Raw genomic sequence first — 19,785 nt, 5'->3', positions numbered from 1 at the left:
AAACTAAGTGTAAAAGGGACATTACTGATTGTATATTCCTGCACCATGTGTCATATCATGTGGCTGATATTGAACAACTAAAATGAGTCAATAACTGATACTGTGCAAAAGTGCATTACAACTTTAACCTGAAATTTTAAGTAAACTGGAGGCATAATTCATGGAATATTGGTGCAAGAGTTATGGCCCTTCTGTCATATGATGTAGAACAACAATCCATTCAGTAAAGAAAATGCATCAAAACTTTTAACTAAAATTTTAAGTAAAAAGGGGGCATAATTTTATTTGGAAATATTGGTGCCAGTTATGGCCTTTGTGCAATTTGATGTGGATGATGCAAGGTTTTAAGTTTGAAGCAATTCCACCAAGTAATTACAAGAGGGTCATTTACCCTAAAGCACTCACCTGTGTACAAGGCTTCAAGTGTCTAAGTACAAAGTTAGGCATCTTCTAAGTTAGCCTATATTATAACAATTGAACCTAGGGCAATAATTTGAACACTTACGGCAGATATTACAAATATGAAATCACATGCAAAATATCGAAGCTCTAGCTATTATTGATTCAGAGAAGAAGACCGTCAAAGTTTCTTATATAAAAGCCCATAGCAAGTTCATGTCAGACACAGGGGCGTGGTCATTTTTTCGCCTTAGGGCGATAATCTGGACAAGTATTACATACCTACATCCAAAGTTTGAAGTCAGTACCTTGAATGGTTAATAAGTAATGCTCCGGACACTAAATATTATTGACAGATTTGACCTTTGAGCTCAATTTGTGACCTTGACTTTGAACCTAGAGACCATGTTAATAATCTCTGCACATCGTCTCATCACTACCTACCTATATCTCAAGTTTGAAGTCAATAATTTGGTTAGTAGGTTATGTTCCGGACACGAAATGTGACAGATATGACCTTTTAGCTCAATTTGTGACCGTTGGCCTACTACATGTACCAGGTCAATCTGCTCTGCACATCGTCTCATCGCTACCTATCTACATGCAAAGATGGAAGTCAATACCTTGCATATTTATTTAGTTATGCTCCGGACACAAAATATGATGGACAATTTTAACCTTTTAACTCAGTTTGTTGCCTTGCCCTTTGACATACAGAACTTGTTCAAAACCCTCGAGATCTGCACATCGTCTCATCGCCATCTACCTATATGCCAAGTTTAAAGTCAATACTAGTACTATTAATGGTTATAAAATTATGTTCCGGACACAAATTATGGCGGATGGACGGATAGACAGACAAAGCACCATCACATAGTACGTTTCTTTTTTTCCAAAATGGGCGTGTTTAAAGGGGGCGTTATTCGGGAATAACTGGTGGAAATATTGGAGTAAGAGCCTTTGTGTCATGATGTGGAACAACTATTGAAGAATAAGTGTTTTAAATTTGAAGCAAATCGATCAATTACAGCGATAATGAAACTTTAACCAAGGTGTGGACATGGAACAAACGCCGATGCCGGGTCAAGTAGGATAGCTATTAACACTGTATAGTCAAGCTAAATCTGTAGACACAGGATGCCAGAACACCCACTTTTACCAACAATTTCTCCTGAAAACATACGGAGAGCTAAAATGAGACTGGGTCACTGCAAATACATATGTACACATCAAATTATCACAGTTAACTGTGAGAAGTTTCAATCTGTTTACTTGGTACCGAGACGCCAGCTTACGTATAAAAACTTAATTTAACAAGAGGGCCATCTGTCGCTCACCTGAGTAAAACATCATAGCAGTGTATACATGTTTTACCTATAGATTTCATGTAAACAAATATTCTGACCAATTTTCATTAAGATTGGACCAAAAATGTGGCCTCTTGAACGTAAACAAGCATTTTCTTTGATTTGACCTAGTTTTTACCCATCATCAACTTGTCCAAGATTTCATGAAAGACTGGAACAAAAAAGTGGCCAGTGTATACTAGCTTTTCCTTTGATTTGACCTAGTTTTTGACCCCATGTGACTGATATGAAACCATCCAAGACCTCATGATAAAATTCTGACCAAGTTTTATGAAGATAGAATCAAAATGTGCCCCCTAGAGTGTCAACAAGCTTATTCTTTGATTTGACCTGGTGACCTAGTTTTTGACACCCACGTAATAAGAGCTTCACAGGAGACTGCGCGCTCGACTATTTCAATGCTGGACAGTGAAATCGGGTACATCTGAGCAAGCTGGAGCCGACACAGAATTGTTTAATTACTCAAATGTGGATGAAGATACTGGGCAAAAGCTTAAGTCTCTAAAAATTGAATCAGTATGCAAGGTACATAATTCATGGAAAACTTCTGCAAAAGTAATGCACCATCATATGATGTGGATGATGATGTAGTACAACTATTCCAAGTTCGAATCAAATCTATTTGGTAATAACAGAGATGTGAAAGTGCATCAAAACTTTAACCTGCAATTTTAAGTACAAAAGGGGAATAACTCATAAAATACCGGTGACAAAGTTGTGGCCCTTGTGTCAAATGATGTAGTGGTGATGATGAATTATTCTAAGTTTGAATCAAACCTCTTGTGGAGCAAGAGATATAGTGAAAATGCATCAAAATTAACATAAAATTCTAAGTAAAAAGGGGGCATAATTCATGAAAAAAATGTGCCAGTTATGGATCTTGTATCATATGATGTGGAACAACTATTTTAAGTTGAATCCAATCCATTCAGTAATAACCGAGATAGAGTGAGTAATCAAAACTAACCGGCGGTTCCATGTAAAAAGATGGGATAATTCAAAAGATATAGGTGCAAGAGTTATGGCTCTTGTGTTATATGATGCGAGTGATGATGCTGAATAACCTGAAATTTTAAATAAAGGGGGGCATAATTTATGAAATATTAGTACCAGAGTTATATGTGAGTAATAATGTTGGATAACTATTTTAAGTTTGAATCAAATCCATTTTATAATAACTAAGATGGAGTGAAAGTGCATCAAAACTAACCTGAAATTCTAAGTAAAAAGGGGGATAATTCATGAAATATTTGTGTGAGAGTTATGGTCCATATGCCATAATGATGTGGGTGATTATGAGGAATAACTATTTTAAGTTTGAAATAAATCCATCAAATAATTACAGAGATAAATTGAAAGTGCATCAAAACTTTAACCGAACTGCAGACGCTTAAAGACGCCGATGCCTGGTCGAGTAGGAGAGCTCTCCATACTTCGAATAGTCGAGCTACAAATCATTCAACCAAACATGAAGATAATGTGTGCATCTGCACTGAGTAGTAACTCTTCTTATGAAGTATAGCTAATCAATGCCAACCAGTGGTTGCTGAGAAATACCCAGGACAAGAATTTTACTATTGTATACCTCTATTGAACCAGAGGGTCATTGACCCTTAAGCGCTCACCTGTGTACATGGCTTCAAGTGTGTTTGTATTAGTACAAAAGCCTTTAGTTAGTACATGTCTGACACAGGGGCGTGGCCATTTTTTTTACCTTAGGGCAATAATTTGGACAAGTATGGTATACATAAAGGGAAGTGACCACAACCCCTGGCAGCCACGATTTTTTACGAATCGGAATGATCTGAACAATCTTGGTAGAGGGTCACACAAGAACCATTCATGTAAAATTATTTTTAAATCGGGCTATCAGTTTCACACAAGTAGATATTTTAAGTTTCCACTATATACATATAGGGAAAAGTGACCACGCCCTCTGACGGCCATGTTTTTTGACGAATCAAAATAATTTGAATAATTTTGGTAGAGGGTCACACAAGGACCATTTGTGTAAAACTATTCTAAAATCGGGCCAGCAGTTTCACACAAGATTTTTTAAAGTTTCCACTATATACATCTTGGGAAAAGTGACCACGCTCTCTTGCGGCCGTTTTTTTAAAGAATTGGAATAATTTGAACAATCTTGGTAGGGTCACACTAGGCCCATTTGTGTAAAATTATTTCAAAACAGGGCCAGCAGTTTCACACGAAGATTTTTGAAGTTTCCACTGTATACATATAAGGAAAAGTGACCACGCCCTCTGGCGGCCATGTTTTTGACGAATCGATATAATTTGAACAATCTTGGTAAAGGGTGACAAAAGGACCATTTGTGTGAAATTATTTCAAAATCCGATATTGGTTTAGGAGGAGGTAGTTTGAAGATTTTTCTATTTTTAGTGCTGGCGGCCCCTATGTGCAACCAAGCTGAACCGCTTGAACAACTTTGGTCGAGGACCATCCATGCCAAGTTCCATCAAAATCCATTCAGTGGTTATGGAGATGTCTTTTAAACAAAATTGTCGACGACGGACGGACGCACGACAGACAGCGTGATCACAATAGCTCACCCTGAGGCTAAAAATCATCCAACCGGAACATAAAGAAAATATGCTCATCTCGATGATGAACCTTCCATGAGGTATGGCTAAATACCAACCAGTGGATGCCTAGAAATACTCCAGACAATAATTGTGCTATAGATACTACTGTTGAATAATCAAAGGGCAATAATTGGGTGAAATCCAACCAGAACACGAGGATACTATTTGCATCTCCTCTTTAAGTATAGCTTCCTATGAAGTTTCACTAAATTCCAACCAGTTGTTGCTGAGAAATACTCTGGACAAGAATTGTACTACTGTTGAATAATCAAAAGGCAGCAACTTTGTGAAAAATCATCAGACCACAACTTCAAGAAAATAGGCACATCTCCTTTCAATAGTGAAGCTTCCAAATGAAGTTTCACTAAATTCCAACCATAGTTGCTGAGAAATACTCCGGACAAGAATTGCACTATATTAACCTACTGTTCAATAATCAAAGGGCAATATCTCGATGAAAAATCATCTAACCAGAACACAAAGATAATATGCACATCTCCTCTTGATAAGGTTCCTATGAACTTTCCCTAAATTCCAACCAGTGGTTGCTGAGAAATACTACGGACAAGAAGTGGTACGGATGGACGGACGCAGCAACATCTATATACTTCCACTTTGGAGGGCATAATAACAACCTAACGCAGACAGACTGGCATGATCTTTACTGCCCAGGCTATATACATAACAACAAAATGAAATTATTTCTGTTGTTGTTGTGCCTTCCTCATCTTTTGGAGCATGTCTTGCATTTCTTCACGCTTCTTCTTTGCTCGGATGTGACTTCCCAACTGAAATTGGCAAAAAAATGTTTTTTAATCTAAAAAATCATGTTGATGTGAAATTCAAATTTATAAGTCCATTTTCATTTATTTAAGTATCTTGCAGACACATTTTAACAGCTAATTAAGTCGAACTGAAGCCATCATGCTAATTTGCGGTGCTACCAATATGACCAACTTAACAAGAGGGCCATGGTAGCTCTGTATTCCTCACCTGACACATAGGTACATGATTTTTTGTAGAGAACCTTTACATAATACTGTATGTTAAATATCTAAGCTTTAGGCTTTGAAGATTTTTAAATTTTTTCCTGTATGTAGGCACTGTAACTAAAAATACAAACTTCAAGTACACTGTAGGCACTATTTTAGATAAATAGGTAGCTAACTGCATCGAAGTATGCAGTCTGAAACAAGAGGGCCAAGATGGCCCTAGGTCGCTCACCTAAGAAACACTCCATAACAGTGTAAAACATGTTTGACCTAGTGATTTCAAGGAAACAAATATTCTGACCAATTTTCATTAAGATTGGACCAAAAAATTGGTCTCTTGCGATAAAACAAGCATTTTCTTAGACATGACCTAGTTTTTGACCCTAGATGACCCATGTTCAAACTCGACCTAGATTTTATCAAGACAATCATTCTGACCAAAATTCATGAAGATCAACTGAAAAATACAGCCTCTATCACATACAGAAGTTTTTTCTTTGATTTGACCAAGTGACCTAGTTTTTGACCTCAGATGACCCATATTCAAATTCGACCTAGATTTCATTAAGGCAATCAACCTGACCAAATTTCATAAAAATCAATTGAAAAAAAACAGTCTCTATCGCATACACAAGATTTTTCTTTAATTTGACCTAGTGACCTAGTTTTTGACCTCAGATAACCCATATTCAAATCGACCTAGATTTCATCAAGACAATCATTCTGACCAAATTTCATACAGATCAATTGAAAAATACATCCTCTATTGCATACACAATGTTTTTCTTCGATTTGACCTAGTGACCTAGTTTTTGACCCGAGATGACCCATTTTCGAACACGTCCTAGATTTTATCAAGGCAAGCATTCTGGCTAAATTTCATGAAGATCAGTTGAAAAATACAGCCTCTACTGCATACACAAGATTTTTCTTTGATTTGACCTAGTAACCTAGTTTTTGACCCCAGATGACCTATTTTCGAAATTGGTCTAAATTTCATCAAGGTAATCACTCTGACCAAAATTCATGAAGATCAATTGAAAAATACAGCCTCTATCGCATACACAAGGTTTTTACGTGATATGACCTTGTGACCTAGTTTTTGACCCCAGATGACCCATTTTCGCACTCGGCCTAGATTTCATCAAGGTAATCATTCTGACCAAAATTCATGAAGATCAATTGAAAAATACCGCCTCTATCGCATACACAAGGTTTTTCTTTGATTTGACCTAGTGACCTAGTTTTTGACCCGAGATGACCCATTTTCGAACTCGGCCTAGATTTCATCAAGGCAATCATTCTGAACAAAATTCATGAAGATCAATTGAAAAATACAGCCTCTATCGCATACACAAGGTTTTTCTTTGATTTGACCTAGTGACCTAGTTTTTGATCCGAGATGACCCATTTTCGAACTTGGCCTAGATTTCATCAAGGTTATCATTCTGACCAATATTCATGAAGAAGAATTGAAAAATACAGCCTCTATCGCATACACAAGGTTTTTCTTTGATTTGACCTAGTGACCTAGTTTTTGACCCGAGATGACCCATTTTCGAACTCGGCTTAGATTTCATCAAGGTTATCATTCTGACCAATATTCATGAAGATTAATTGAAAAATACCGCCTCTATCGCATACACAAGGTTTTTCTTTGATTTGACCTAGTGACCTAGTTTTTGACCTGAGATGACCCATTTTGGAACTCGGCCTAGATTTCATCAAAGTTATCATTCTGACCAATATTCATGAAGATTAAATGAAAAATACAGCCTCTATCGCATACACAAGGTTTTTCTTTGATTTGACCTAGTGACCTAGTTTTTGACCCAAAATGACCCATTTTCGAACTCGGCCTAGATTTCATCAAGGTTATCATTCTGACCAATATTCATGAAGATTAATTGAAAAATACAGCCTCTATCGCATACACAAGCTAAATGTTGACAGACGACAGACGACAGACGACGGACGACGGACGCCGGACATTGAGCGATCAGAAAAACTCACCTGAGCATTGCTCAGGTGAGCTAAAAATATTTTAGATATCATTTTCTACATTAATTTGAGCTGAAAAAATGATCCTAGGTAAAATATTGCTCATTGGAGTTGATCTGGCCTACTGACCTAGTTTTTGACCCAACATGACCCAGTTTCAAACCTGACCTAGAGATCTTCAAGACAAACATTCTGACCAAGTTTCATAAAGACTGGGTCACAACTGTGGCCTCTAGAGCATAAACAAGTTTTTCCCTTCCTTTGACCGGGTGACCTAGTTTTTGACATGACCCCACATGACCCAGATTCAAACTTGACCTAGAGGTCATCAAGAAAACCATTCTGACCAATTCTCATGAGTTTCAAACTTAAACCGTGGAATCCTTAGTGTTAACAAGATTATCCTTTGATCTGGCCTACTGACCTAGTTTTTGACCCCACATGACCCAGTTTCAAATTTGATTTAGAGATCATCTATACAAACATTCTGACTAAGTTTCATAAAGATTGGATTACAACTGCGGCCTCTATAGAGTGTTAACAAGCTTTTCCTCTGATTTGACCAGGTGACCTAGTTTTTGCCCCACATGACCCAGATTAGAACTTGACCTACAAGTCATCAAGATAAACATTCTGACAAATTCTCGGAGTTTGAAACTTAAACTGTGGTAACAAGATTTTCCTTTGATCTGGCCCACTGACCTAGTTTTTTTACCCCACATGACCCCGTTTCGAACTAGACCTAGAGATCTTCAAGACAAAAATTCTGACCAAGTTTCATAAAGATTGTTTCACAAATGTGGCCTCTAGTGACAGTACTAGTGTTAACAAGGCAAATGTTGACGCACGATTCTAGACACTGGCTGGTCACAATAACTCACCTTAGCACTTCGTGCTCTGGTGAGCTAAAAATGGAGACAACTCCGCTAAAACTTTATTGCAGGCTTAGGTGGCTACACAATGTGAACAATATTCATACACTGTTACCTGTCAAATATTTAAGATTTTGGCCTTGAGGTTTCAAACGAAAATTTATGAAGTTTTTTATGCAAGGCTATGTGAAACCAGTGAACTTTGGGGTGGTGCTAATTTTGACCCTAGCAGCATGACTTGAAGAAACAAGGCAGTCTGAAAGACAGCTATATCCCCCACTGCAGTTATGGATAGTGAAAGGGTTGATGGTATTGGGTGGAAGCTTGACGTTGTTAAGTATATTTTATAGTCCATGTACGACGACATCAATGCATTTGACCTAGAGTTGTGACCTTGACTCTGAGCCGACAGACTCAGATCTGCATGTTACTGGATAGGGTGATCGTTTGGCTCAATTTTCACGAAAATCCCTCTAGGGGCCTAGGAGATACAGAGCGGATATAATTGTTACAGACGAACGGAAATCATTCCTATAACCCCACCAACCGTACCATTCCTATAACCCCATCAATCGTGGAGGGGGCTTAAAAACCTGGTAAATGACTACTAGACAATGCTACAAACCAAGTATCGTTGCCCAGGGACTTGGGGTTTTGGAGAAGAGTATTATAAGTTTTTCCTTTTGGTTGCCATAGCAACAAGAATGGAAATGCATAGAATGTAATTCTTTGAACAACTTTGGTACAGGAACGCCAAGCTACATCAACTTTCACTGAACAATTTCAGAAATGTTTGCAGTATGGACAGATGCTAAGCTCGCTTGCTCAGGGGAGTTAAAAAGCCTTACTAAACAAACACCATCTTACCCTCTTTTTACAGAATTTGAGTGCTCTTTTGTCCTTTGAAATTCTCAGCAATTCTTGTATTCTTCTCTCATATGGAGCAAAACCAGTTACCTCCCTTACAAGGTCTCGTACAAATCTAGTCTTCTTTGTAACAGTCTGAAAAGAACAACAAAATTATACAACTGGATTTCTATATCAAATATGTGTTAAGGTACTTAAAATGTTGGTAACCTATTCTGTCTTTTATGTGAAGTTTTATGAAATTATCATATGATTGCAAGACAATTATCTACTTTTTTCCCATCAGACATGTCTCCAACTTCAACAAGAGAGATATAAGAAGGGCATCATACCTTCATCCTGCAGGTCATTTTACACCAATCAGGATATATCGTGTAAAAACTGTTCTTAAGAAGGCATGCTTTCTACAGTCTGTTGTCACAGTTGTGTCAAGAAATATATATTTTGCTTTTTGTAGAACATGAAGCTTCTTTCTATAACAATTGTATTTACCTCCAACACTACTGTTTGTGGGCATGCAATTTAAAGAGTTTGACCATATTATTAAACAGCCTTTTCTGGGCCTATAAATCCATGGGTTTTCAACTTTTAACAAAAACTGAATGGGAACTTTACTTGTTCTTTGAGATTTAATTTCATCATTTTCGCATACCAGACATCTGCCATGGTTTGAAGATTTTGACGAACCTCTGATGACTCTGAATGAATTTCATGACTGACCAAATAAAGAAACTCACAAAACTTTGTCCCAAATGAAAACTTTAATGATTTTGAACCATAGCCATGAAGTAAACTGTATCTCGTGCGGAATTCTGACATTATATCAATGTTAGAAAAGAAATCTTACCCCTCTTCTCCTAGACTGCCTCTTCTTGGAGGGATTATCAATTTTTGTGGTCTTGTGGCCCTTGGTAAGCCCAACAGCTAGGTCATACTTTGGGAGACCCATGTCTGCAATGTGATAATAAACAAATTAGTGTGATAATCTGACAGCTTAAGAACCTTGGGTTTTTCCAACAGATTAAAAGAAATTGGAAAGAATACACACATGTATATTTAGACTACAATTTTATTGGCTGATTTTGCTGTGGAAAATTAAGCATTTACTCAAATATAGTGTCAAATAAGTGACGAGACGAAGGTCAGGTTTTGTCAATAATATGTTTATGTCACTTGATTTGTTTGTTCGATTTGGGTTTAACGCCGTCATGTAACGGCGGGCAGTTAGCCTAACCAGTGTTCTCTGCAAGTAACTGCCAACTTCCCCACATGAATAAGAGGTGGAGGACCAATGATTTTAGACACAATATCTTTTACCAAATCGTCACAGAGTACATATGTCTTGCCCAGGGCTGGAACTCACAACCCCCGGGATCCGTAGATCTGCGCTCTCCCTACTGAGCTATGCAGGTGGGCGGCCTCGGTTCTTTAAATTGCTGAGAAGAAATCAGTAAAAAGTATCTTCTTTAATTTTTTTAAAGTGGATGTGCAATATCCCGTATAAACTGACAGGTAAATGTGTCAAACTATAATAGTAGATATCCTACCTCTGTGACCTATTTGCCCTCAAGGAATTTATATTATTGTTTGAAAAGAATATCTGACAGTGTCGTGTCAAAAAAGACATGTACAAAGATTCATTTACTTATTACTTTATAAAAACCACAGCGACATCATACAGCTTTATTTTAAAACAATTTTTTATTTATGTTCACGAGGTCCCGTAACCTATTCTGCCGCATTTGCAGAAATCATCATTTTACTCGATGTATTTAAATTGCTGCCGCTTTTTCATTATTTAAGATTTTTTAATCCTGTTTTTTGTTGTTGTTGTTGGATTTAACGTCGCACCGACACATGATAGGTCATATGGCGACTTTCCAGCTTTAATGGTGGAGGAAGACCCCAGGTGCCCCTCCGTGCATTATTTCATCACGAGCGGGCACCTGGGTAGAACCACCGACCTTCCGTAAGCCAGCTGGATGGCTTCCTCACATGAAGAATTCAACACCCAAGTGAGGCTCAAACCCACATCGATGAGGGGCAAGTGATTTGAAGTCAGCGACTTTAACCACTCGGCCACGGAGCCCCCCTCTGTTTTTTGTACTTTCTTGTCGAAAGTCTGAACTTTATGACCAGAGTATGTATTATTTATTTACTTTTAGAAATAAATAAATAATCAGTGTTCATTCCAGGATTTTTTTAAGTGGGGTCAAAGGGCACCATGATGGCAAGAAATTGGGGACATTTGGAAAAAAAACAGGGGCCATGAAAGAAAAACTGATTTACATGAAAGGAAAGGCTGTATTTTTAACACTTTTCTTACATGGAGTTCAAGGTATTATTTTGGCAGTTCGTAAAACATAATTACAAAGAGAAAAGTGAACACTTCACAGGTCGCTCAACACGACAAAAACGAAACAAGTTATAATATTTTGACCATTACCGAAACTTAACCACGGAAAGTCCGACAGCCATGAATCAGGATTTAATACGGAATGAATGTTTGTCGCCTGATTCTGGCTAAGTGGTTACGCTATTGGGCGGTCTAGCGTCTCGAACATGTCATCTTTCTTTGGAAATTTGTTCTCCCGTCATCTGCTTTTTTTCGACGTTTAGAGCAGAACATAAAATTGGATTTCTTTTTTCTCCGAATCGCGACTGTTTTTTTGTCCGCCATTGCATAGCAACATTGAAAGCTGTATGTTGTTAGGCGACCGGAGACTGGCTACTATTTTAACATCGACCAATGAAAATTCGCGTTATGTCATCGAAGATTCGTATTCGATTCACAACTCCTGGAAGTCGGCTCATTGTAAACGGTCTGTTTTCTGAAAAAGTGTGCGCCCAACGGGCGCTATTGGGCAAACTTTTATGTGCCAATATGATAAAATATGCGCCTATGGCCCCATGGCGTGGCCTAGAATGAACACTGAATAATTAAGATCGCGCTGTTTGAAATTTTACAAATAATTGTATGAAACTTCAATCGTTTTTATAGAATTTTGCCTACATTTCTGTCGATATTTTATTAAAATCGTTACAGAATTCAAACCATATTACTTCTCAAGCGTTGTTGAAAATTTGAAGCGATTATATTAAAACAAGAGATCACAGAGTGATCTTGGCGCCCACCAATGTGCCATTTTTGAGTGTTCCAAATTTCAAGACTTACTGACTAGCTCAAGGTCAAATTTCATTTCCGTCCACAACACTGTGCATGTGGTCCAAATTCAAAAGCTGTAGCTTGAGAAATGTGAAAGTAGGTCACTAGATCAATCTTAAGGTCAAAGTTTAATTCGGTACACAAAACTATGCAAGTGGTCCAAATTTGAAGGCTGTAGCTTGAGATATGTGAAAGTAGGTCACTAAGTCAAAATCAAGGTCAAATTTCACTTCAGAAACAAATCTATGCATGTAGTCTAAAATTGAAGCCTGTACCTTCAAAAATGTGAAAGTAGGTCACTAGGTCAATGTCAAGGTCAAAGTTTGTTTCAGTACACAATCCTGTTCATGTGGTCTAAATTTGAAGCCTGTAGCTACAGAAATGTGAAAGTAGATCACTAGGTCAATCTTAAGGTCAAAGTTCATTTCGGTACACAAAACTACGCAAGTGGTCCAAATTTGAAGGCTGTAGCTTGAGAAATGTGAAAGTAGGTCACTAGGTCAATGTAAAGGTCAAAGTTTGTTTCGGTACACAAAACCATGCATGTGTTCTAAATTTGAGCCTGTGGCTACAGAAATGTGAAAGTAGGTCACTAGGTCAAAATTAAGGTCAAAGTTCATTTCGGTACACAAAACTACGCAAGTGGTCCAAATTTGAAGGCTGTAGCTTGAGAAATGTGAAAGTAGGTCACTAGGTCAAAATCAAGGTCAAATTTTATTTTGGAATACAGAACTATGCATGTGGTCCAAATTTGAAGCCTGTACATTCAAAAATGTGAAAGTAGGTCACCAGGTCAATGTAAAGGTTAAAGTTTGTTTTGGTTCATAAAACCATGCATGTGGTCCAAATTTGAAGGCTGTAGCTTGAGAAATGTGATAGTAGGTCACTGGGTCAAAATCAAGGTCAAATTTCATTTCGGAACACGAAATTATGCCTGTGGTCCAAATTTGAAGCCTGTACTTCAAAAATGTGAAAGTAGGTCACTAGGTCAATGTCAAGGTCAAAGTTTATTTCAGTGCACAAAACTATGCATGTGGTCCAAATTTGAAGGTTGTAGCTACAGAAATGTGAAAGTAGGTCACTAGGTCAAAATCAAGGTCAACTCATGTCAAGGTTCATCTTGCCACTCAAAACCATACATGTGGTCCAAATTTGAATGTTGTAGGTTATTGACAAGAAGTTTTTAAAAGCTTTTCCCTATATAAGTCTATATGAACCATGTGACCCCAGGGCGGGGCCATATTGACCCTAGGGGATAATTTTAACAAACTTGGTAGAGAACCACCAGGCGATGCTACATTACAATATCAAAGCCCTAGGCTTTGTGGTTTGGACAAGAAGATTTTCAAAGTTTTTCCCTATATAAGTCTATGTAAACCATGTGACCCCCGGGGCGGGGCCATATTTGACCCTAGGGGGATAATTTGAACAATCTTAGTAGAAGACCACTAGATGATGTCACATACAAAATATCAAAGCCCTAGGCCCTGTGGTTTTGGACAAGAGGTTTTTCAAGGTTTTTCCCTATAAAAGTCTATATAAACCATGTGACCCCCGGGGCGGGGCCATATTAGACCCCAGGGAAATAATTTCAATCATCTTGGTAGAGGACCACTAGATGATGCTTCATACCAAATATCAAAGCCCTAGGCTCTGTGGTTTTGGGCAAGAAGATTTTCAAAGTTTTTCCCTATATAAATCTATGTAAATTATAGAAATAAACAAAGGGCCATAACTTACTAAAAATTTGTTGAACCAGTCTGATTTTCAGGGGGACACAACTAGGGTACCAATACATCATTCTGACAAAGTTTGGTCAAAATCCCCCTGGTAGTTTCTGAGGAGATGCGATAACGAGAAATTGTTAACGGAAGGACGGACGGACGGAAGGACGCCGGACCACGGACGCAGAGTGATTTGAATAGCCCACCATCTGATGATGGTGGGCTAAAAATGAATGCACTACACACATTTTTTGTGTACGTGTCGATAAACAAGTCAAAAGTAACGGCGATACAATAGGTCTCACATGCACGTGGAATGGAAAATTACTGGCATGATGTTTTGATATCTTTACGATTCGCGGGTAAATTCCAGTCAATCCAGGTAATTTTTAGGGATGTAATTTCTGAATTTTGTAGTTACTTTATATATTGCAAATGTGAAGACATCAATTCATGCATAATATATGAAAGCTGGTATTAAGGATGTTCATTTCAGATTCCATGAAATTCCTTTTGTAATTATTGTGAAAATTAAGGGATTTAAATTTCGGAAAAAAGCACTTGTCCGTTCGGGCAACCACCTGAAAACTTTGGCTTGCCCGAAACAGGATCTACTTGTCCCGGACTGCGGGCAACCCAGTTACGGGGTATCGGCCATTACGCTACATGGCGGTAGTGTTTAGATTATCCTTTTTTCAAGTTTCAGGCCCTTCCCCAGCCGCATAAGGCGCCGCGCTACCGCGGCGCTTAAAACACGAAATACAGCTTCCCGCAGCGCTTAATTATCCCGCGCGGTGCCTCAATTATTAGCGCAGCGTCTTAAATCAGTAAGCGATTTCATCCCTGTGAGATACCTCAGGTAAATATCGATCGGGGAAGTTTATGAATACACAGTGTAGCTAGCTGTTTACCGTGTACTGATAGTTTAAAGACGACTCGTGTTGATGAAAGTCTGTGTTTTCACAAGTTTGCGTTAACTAGTGCAGGAGTAATTGGATTATAATTAGTTAAAGATTATAATTAGTCTATGCAACGAAATGGGATAGCAGCTGGTGACGGCATGCATGGGTAAGTTAATTGTTATCGAGTAATAATTAGCAGAGAAAGGCAACTGTATTAAAATGACCAGTGATTCTTTGAATGAAGTTTGAAATCATTGTTCCGGATGAACTGAAGCAAACTTTTTCGAGGATGTTTAATTAGATCTGCCATTGTTTAAGATGCTATTAATTTCTAAATATTAAACTTTATCTACTATGATATTTTTGTTTCACTTTGCTTTTGTATCTCTCAAAGTAAACATGAAAAGACCAAATGATACAAGTTTCTGTGGAATAACAAAATTTAGGGCAGGTTACCTAACCATCGTTCCTGGGAAAGACCAGTTCCAAATAAGCAACTGCCTACTTTCTCACGTAAAGAACCTGGCTAGTCGGTAAAAGGGATGAATGAATTCTCTTCTGCTGTAGTTCAAGGAACTCAATATTTCTATGCTAAATAAACATTGATTTATTTATTTACTGACTATATTTACAGTATCATGTATGGTCCAAGAATTTTAGAAGAAAAAAAAACAAGAAACTTATCAACAACAAAAAAGTTATGATTCATTTTGTCAAGTCATTGAAACATGTCATTGTAACTTCTGTTTCATTTCAGGCTCTTTCATCACTCTTCTCCCTTGAAGAAGACCGGGCAGTTATTGAATGGGCACAGGCGAATCTTAGCCACCCTTACCACAGATGAACACTTGGATTGTGATTGAGTGGATTGTTGGTAATCTGTCCGAGTCTCACCCAAACCTGAGCAAAGTCGCTACAGTGGGACTGCTTCTACCAACCTCCACAGCTGGTGTGTATACATGTTCTTTCTGAAACTTGCTGCTTGCAGTAAAATACATAGTTAAACTTGAAATACAGAACCTGCTTCTGTGTGTAAAAAAGCTGCAATGGTGTTGTTAACACCCACAAATATTTAACAGAAATTTTGTTGCAATTCATTGTGCAGAAGAACACAAGATAAATGTCAAATCTTAGGAACTTTTACAATATAAATCCATCCTTGGTTTTCCTTGCTCTGGGAAAATAACAAATACTTTTTTTGTACTTTCAGATTGTGAGAGAGGTTTCAGCAGTTGAATGTGTAAAGACCACCCACCATTCACCGGTGAGCATGAAAGTGCTTAATGCCTTACTCATGGTGTCCATGCAGGGACAAAAACTGAATGATTTTAATTTCAGTGGTGCAGTAAAGGAATGGCACAGAGCCAAAGACAGACACTTACCGGTATATGAAAACAAAAATGCCTATGTGTTGTTAGTGTTAGTACAAAAGAAGTGGAAGGACATACGTGTTGTTCGAAAATACATATAAAAGAAGTGGACATCTGTCATGTCTGTGTAGTGTATATGATATATTGATGGTTATATGATTATGTAAAAATGTAGAAGTAATGAAATACATGTTGTTGTGTTTTTTTGCGTATGGTATACATAAAAAAGCACCATTTGGGTTCGATTTTAAAAAAAAAATCGATCCGCAACCACCCCTTATCCCGCCACGCAAACTTCACCCCAGCGCCTTAAAAAATTTCTGGGGAAGGGCCTGAGTTTTAAACAAAGAAAATGAATAAAAAAGTACTGCAGATTATCATTAAACATTGTTGTAATTAAGATGTAGCAAAAAATATCCTCAAAGTTTACTTTATTTTTGAAATTTTCTTTTATTCTACACTGCCGCTTCCGTGGCTCGATACAGAAGGTGTGAAATTATCCGCATTTTTCAAGGTAAGCAGATTATTTTTGCAAAAAAGATGTTGCCGAGGTCGTAGAATAGTATTTTCATTGTGAGAAAGTAAGAATTTTCTTAAATCCTTATCTTCTGGCAAAAATAACCGCTAATATTGTACACGGTCTTTATAGGAGAGATCGCCATGACGTCACGCATAAATACCTGTTTATCTGGTGGTGGGTAAAACAAATGTTTTTACATCGTTTGTGTATGGGATCTGAATTTTTAATTTTTAATAACTTTTCCGCTCATTTATGGATTTTAAAAATTCAAAAAGTTTTGAAATGGTTATGATTTTCATATTTTCCCATTTAAATATCTTTTTAAAATGAATAACCGTTTAAAATGACATAAGATTTTAATAGCGGCGTAGCGATCCTCCAAACTTTTTGAAAAAACACTGTAAGTTAAGCGTTCATAATTAATCCATTTAATTTCGAAATTATAATCAAAAGTAATCAATAATTTGCTTGTTTTATACACTTTCCATTGATCAAAAAATTATTGATATTATTTGTGTTTTAAGAAAGTTTAAGCCGTTAGAAAAACATCACTGTTTACAAAAAACATGGACGCTCGGCGTCTGCCCACACGGTCTTTGTCTTATCAGTTCTAAAAATAGAAAATACAATGGATTTGTTTACAAACACGATCTCTCCTATATCGGTTAATCTCGCCAGTCCCCCTGACCCTATTTACGGAAATACCGGAAAACTGGATTTATCCTTAATGTCGATATGGTCAATTGCCCATATGAAAAAATTTATCTCGATATTTCCTAGGATCGTGTCAAATCTGTTGGACTAAAGTTAGACCAACCTGCTCTGTCGCAACAACTACAGCATTGAGATAAGCACAACACAGAAACTAATTTTCTAGACTGTGTTCACCGTTTTATACTTTCAGACTTGTTATGTCCTACTGACAGATTTCAGACTCCCCAGTCCTGTGACGAACCAGATGGAACTTTAGTCTATACAAAGTCTTTGGCCAAACACCCGTGTTACCGGGTTGTTTGATACCAGCCCTCAAAATACAAACGAGTATCTAAGCTACAGTTAAACAGCTAAACCATTATTTCTACCAGTGCATAAAATATAAATAAATGGCATCTAATAAACACTTCAAAATAATATACGAGATACCGTCCATAACGGACTCATTTTATCATGAATTTAACAACAAATCAGTCAGAAAATGAATAAAATTTGCTATACAACAGACATTGCCACAAGTAACCGATAAGACAAAGAAGAAAGAAGATATTTTTTACATCACGAATTACCGATAGTGGCAGATTTTTATTGATGAATTGTACAACTTCAGTCATGTACCTAATTTTAACCGGAAAAGGAAGTCGTTATTCGGATGCTTTATAAACGTTAGAATCCGTAAAGCTTCGTACTTTTTTACCGGACACGATCCCTCCTAAGGTCAGGCACTACTATTGATATTTCCATTGGGCTTCCATTGTAGGCTACAATACACTAAATAGCTGTTCTTCTTTATTCTGTAATATGAAATAAGGCGCTGCCTATCTGACAGGAAAACCTAGTCATACGGATTTTTCCTGCATAAATTGTTCTTTCTGATATTTTCAGTATTGACATGCCTGACGGTTTTGCTCTTGTTATGAAAATTAGGAAAAAAAGGCAAAAGTTTTAAAAATGTGTCGGTTTAAACGAACGTAGATCTAATCATATCTTCAAATGTGTCAAGACTAGACTGACAAGTGAAAATAGTGCTCATGAGTTAATAAAGATAAAAGTGATATTTGGGTGCCCAGAATCTATAGTCCCAAAAATGCACCAGAGGCTACATACTAATATTTTAAACTGTCCAGTATACCACCTTCGGTACATATGATACCTACACTCGACGATCATGCCTTTGCTGTCAACTTGTTTCTCTAATACAAATTTCTGAAATCCGGGAATGCAAAGTTTCTTATGACTTCATGTGTTATTAATAGTTTAAAAAACAACAACAACAACGATTTGCATATTAGCCTGCGTAACAAAATACTCAACCTCATGGCATCAGCTCATTTGGATGATGTGGTGCAAGTCAGACGTGACAGTATTCATGCTTATTAGCAAACTTAGAATTTTCTTTTAAAACGTATCTTTTCAAAGAGAAAATGGACATTAATAGGAAACCAGTATAAAATTAGGTGCTATCCAAATGGCAGAGCTCTCTTGATAAATTAACAGTATCCCATAAAACCTTAAAGAAGTGGCGTTATCGTAAATTGATGGCAATATTACGGATTCTTTTTATGAAGTTTAAAGTTCTTACAAAGTTATTTGTATTATTGATAATCCAATCCATAATTCCTGAATGCAATATCTGTTTGTTATGAATCTTAGACTGCATTTAAATTAAAACTCAAAAAGTGAAAATTTGGCAAAATTTATATTCTATTGAAAAAAAAGTACGTCTACTACAGCACAAAGATGAAGAGAATGAATTATAACTTAATATTTCTGTTAATCATATTAATTATGATCAAAGAAACCAGTTAAAAAGAAATTTTTCTCTTTTCGGGTGAATATTTTGAAATAGTGATTTAAGTTTTAATTTTAGATATTTCATGTTCTTGTAATAAACTTTTGTAGTATATATATACCGGAACTTACATAATCCTGTTATCCTAAACACAGACTATTGCAATTCTTTTAAATGTCATTATTGTTGTCAAATGACGCTGTTTTAGGAAGGAAGAATGGGGCCAAATTTTAGCTATGGTAAACGTTTGGTATGGGAGAATGACAAACAACCATTTACATGTAAAATTTTTATTTCAAATTCTTTCTAAAAAGTTCTTGATAAGAAATTTATCCAGAGACAACCACTGTTGGTCGAAATTCAAGAAATTCAATTTAATTTACCAAACTCATAACAGTTTAGGGCCTTTTTGAATATGATTAAGGTTTATTTCATTTCTTAATTCTATAGGGATCGTGGTTGGAGCCTTTTGAATTTCAATTCTCAAGTTTATAGC

At 36.9% G+C, this 19,785-nt stretch overlaps 1 protein-coding gene and 1 long non-coding RNA gene across 2 annotated transcripts; one reads left to right on the top strand and one right to left on the bottom strand.

Moving 5' to 3' along the window:
- Positions 1-5,016: 5,016 nt before the first annotated feature.
- LOC123566514 (60S ribosomal protein L36-like) lies at positions 5,017-18,126 on the bottom strand. Its single transcript, XM_045360689.2, has 4 exons — positions 18,060-18,126; positions 9,949-10,052; positions 9,102-9,236; positions 5,017-5,157 (listed from the first exon to the last, which is right to left on the bottom strand). The coding sequence occupies exons 1-4, from the start codon at positions 18,109-18,111 to the stop codon at positions 5,068-5,070; spliced, it is 381 nt and encodes a 126-aa protein (XP_045216624.2). The 5' UTR covers positions 18,112-18,126; the 3' UTR covers positions 5,017-5,067.
- Positions 15,726-16,451, top strand: LOC128559018 (uncharacterized). Its single transcript, XR_008372030.1, has 2 exons — positions 15,726-15,842; positions 16,104-16,451. It is a non-coding gene; the product is annotated as an uncharacterized LOC128559018 (long non-coding RNA).
- Positions 18,127-19,785: the final 1,659 nt, after the last annotated feature.

This window comes from Mercenaria mercenaria, chromosome 8 (genome assembly GCF_021730395.1).
Source record: "Mercenaria mercenaria strain notata chromosome 8, MADL_Memer_1, whole genome shotgun sequence".
NCBI lineage: Eukaryota > Metazoa > Mollusca > Bivalvia > Venerida > Veneridae > Mercenaria > Mercenaria mercenaria.
Note: the sequence above shows the minus strand (reverse complement) of the source record. Positions and strands in the feature narration are given on the sequence as shown.